We start from the raw sequence: 3,107 nt of genomic DNA, 5'->3' as shown, positions 1-3,107 counted from the left end.
AGGGCCGAGCACAGAGGCCGTGAGCCCCGCAGTGGCTGGGAGCGCCTGCCGCCAGGCCAGGGACTGCGCCTGCTCCACCGGGGAAGCAGGGGGGCCCACGGAGCCCAGGAGACCTGCAGGGCCGCTGGGAATTGACAGGCCGCACCCGGGCCCAGCCGGGAGCCACGCCAAGACCGATCCCTGGGCCGAAGCGGCAAACAGGCTGGTAACTGAGCCAATTAAACTGCCCGATGCCTCCCTCTTTCCTGGAAAGAAAGACGAACCCTTGGGCAGTCGGAGCATTAGCTCCGCTGGAACGCCTGCTGTCAGGGAGGGCCTAGGCCCTAGGGGAGCTCCCGGCCCGCACAGCACCCGCCCTTGTCCTGGCCGCTGTAAGTGTAGGAGGAGCAGAGAGAGAGGGTGGCGCAGGGAAGGGCAGCGCCTTCAGCCCTGGGGGTCGGGCCGGCGCCTCCCTGGAGGGCCAGGCAACCCCCTGTACTCTGGTCTCTTTGTTAAAAGGGAAAGTAAAAGGGACTTTAGGGCGCACACAACCCAGTCATTAGTCCCTGGCTGTGCGGTGATCAGTGATGGCATTTGGGATGAGCCGGGTCGGCCGGGCTGTCACGCTGGGCAGGATGCCGCCATGTGACCCGATCCAGATGCCAGCGGGTCTGAAGGCTCCCAGTGCCCAGGCCCCCTGTCCCCTCTCCCCCACCGGTCACTGACATGTCACAACTGCTCAGTGACCTCATTGTGGGTTTTCCGCAGGGAGGGCGTGGCGGGAGGAGGCGGGGACCCGAGTGGTTACCTGCACTTTCATCTCGCGGTCCGTGTCCCAGATCCGCACGATCCGCACGTCCCCCGAGCTCATGAGGAGGCCGGTCTCCTGCTCCCAGTCCACCACCATCCCAGCACCTGGGGCAGACGGGCACAGCCTCACCTGGAGCTCTGGGCAGACGCCACCCGGCACCCAGGACCCAGACCCACGCAGGCTCGAGCCGGGGCTCCCGGTGCACCCGTCCTGGGCGGGGCAACAGACCCCTGTGGCCCAGGCACTGCCAGAGGGACAGGCCCCCCTCGGACTCTGTCCGGGATCCCTGGGCATGGCCGCTGGGAGCGCGGGGCCTGCGGTGCCTGCTGTGGGTGGGAGCCGGCAGTGCTTCCCCGAGGCTGGCCGGGCACCGGGGCCAGGAGCCGCCTTCCCCACGCGGGACGGACAGCGGACGAGCGACTACGGCACTGAGCCTCCTGGGAGGACTCTATTGAGGATAAGATTTAATGTGCTGTCGTTAACGCTCACCCGAGGGGATTTTTCCCACTGATTTTTAGAGAGAGAGAGAGAGAGAGAGAGAGAGAGAGAGAGAGAGAGAGGGAAACATCGACTTGGGAGACACTCTGACCAGTTGTCTCCGGCAGTGCCCTGACAGGGATCGACCCCTCGACCCCGCGGCCCTGGGCTGACACTCTAACCACTTGGCCACACTGGGGGCAGAATAAGATTTACTTTTAAATGTTTAGTTGCAAACGTTTTAAACACAGAGAAGAACACGGTAGAAACCCTGGTACCTACCGCCCCGATCTCACAGTTGCTAACATTTTGCTACTTTTACTTTTTTTTTTTGAGAAGTTTTCGATGCTGAGGAGCCTCCCTTGGCTGCTCCGTCCTGGGACGAACCTCCCCCAGGCGGGCACCTCCCGGGGGTCACCTCCCGGGGGTCACCTGAGACGGGCCTCTGCCTGCTCTCCCCCTCCCGGGCCGCCTGCCCGCCCAGACCCGCCGGCCTACGTCCTGCCTTCCAGACGAGGTGGGCAGAGAGCGTCCCCGAGGGGACCGGTCCTTCCTCTGAGCGCCCCCCGCGGCCCCGCCTTCCTCTGGGGCAGCAGCAGAGGCCCCGCCGCCCGTCCCCTCCTCCCCTCACCCAGGTTTCCCTGTAGGAGTCTCAGCCCCACGGCGAGTCCCAGCACCCACAGGTGCTCCTTGTTTTCTCCCAGGGCCACGCGGGCCACGCGGACCCCACGCTGTGCTGCCTGCCCATGGAGAACCAGCCACAAACAGATGAGGACAGTCGCTGGGAGGCTGGTCAGGCCCTGGCCCCGGACAGGAATCACGTGTCACCCAGGCCGGGGGCTCCGTTGGTTGGAGCATCGCCTGTGCACCAAGAGGTGGCCGCCCGATCCCTGGCCGATCCTTGGCCGGGGCACATGTGGGGGCAACCAGGCTGTTACTCTAAGAACCAATACCGACGCACCTAGAAAAAGACTGACACTGGTGCCTGGTGGTAAGGCTCCGCCTCTTTGTAAGTCACTCACATGGTGAAAGTCAGAGAGAAACGCAGCCTGTTGTGTGAAACGTACACAAAGCCCTCGCCGGGCACTGGACTGGGACAGGGCAGCACCACACCCGCAAGTGCTACGAAGCTGCAAGTCGCAGACGCCACTAGAGCCAGAGTCCCAGTGGGACCTGCCGACCAGCCTCCTGTGTGGGTGGCGCTGTCCCCACCCAGCCCCTCAGCACCCTCCCCGTCTCCTCCTGGGACACCATGCCCTCGGCACCCTCCCCGTCTCCTCCTGGGACAGCATCTGATGGGGCTTCCGCCCGCCGAGCCAGGCTCCCAGGCTGTTCTCGCCCCCAGCCCCCAGCCCTCAGCCCTCAGCCCTCAGCCCCGCTGCTGCCTGCGCTCAGGCGCTTTCTCCTTTGGGAACAGAGGCTGCCAGAGGCCCTGCATGAATGCCTCGGGGAAAAGGTTCAGTTTTGACGGTTTTGGTGGGAAAAACCTCGCCCTGGAGCATCTGCTCTGGGACACAGCGCGGTCGCCTGGGGCCTGGGGGGCGGCCGAGGCCCTGGCCAGCAGATGGAGACCTGTGGTGTGGTTCCCATTCCTGGGCCAGTGGGCGTGGCTTGGAGAGGACAGAGAATGCGGACCCTCCATGAACGCAGAGCAGCGCAGGGGGTGAGATTTGGAGCCGCTGGGCTGGAGCCCCCACCTGCGGAGGGAGGAGGCCCCGGAGGGCGGCCCTAGGGAGGCTCCCTGCGCGGCTGGGATGCGGCTCAGGGCTCCCGCTCCCTGACGCGCCCAGGGAAGCGGGCGCTCTCCGCTAATGTCCTTGCATTGGACGGATCTGTGCGG

The 3,107-nt window shown here is 65.4% G+C and overlaps 1 protein-coding gene across 1 annotated transcript in view; it reads right to left on the bottom strand.

Moving 5' to 3' along the window:
• Positions 1–3,107, bottom strand: part of RPTOR (regulatory associated protein of MTOR, complex 1) — a gene marked incomplete at its 5' end in the record, with an annotated part of 106,061 nt that overhangs the window by 10,024 nt on the left and 92,930 nt on the right. The window contains 2 exons of the mRNA XM_015559764.1: positions 734–1,210; positions 2,335–2,416. Coding sequence (XP_015415250.1) covers positions 734–1,210; positions 2,335–2,416 — 559 coding nt within the window. The remainder of the gene's footprint in view (positions 1–733; positions 1,211–2,334; positions 2,417–3,107) is intronic.

The sequence above is a fragment of the Myotis davidii genome, unplaced genomic scaffold (genome assembly GCF_000327345.1).
Source record: "Myotis davidii unplaced genomic scaffold, ASM32734v1 scaffold211, whole genome shotgun sequence".
Classification (NCBI taxonomy): Eukaryota; Metazoa; Chordata; class Mammalia; order Chiroptera; family Vespertilionidae; genus Myotis; species Myotis davidii.
Note: the sequence above shows the minus strand (reverse complement) of the source record. Positions and strands in the feature narration are given on the sequence as shown.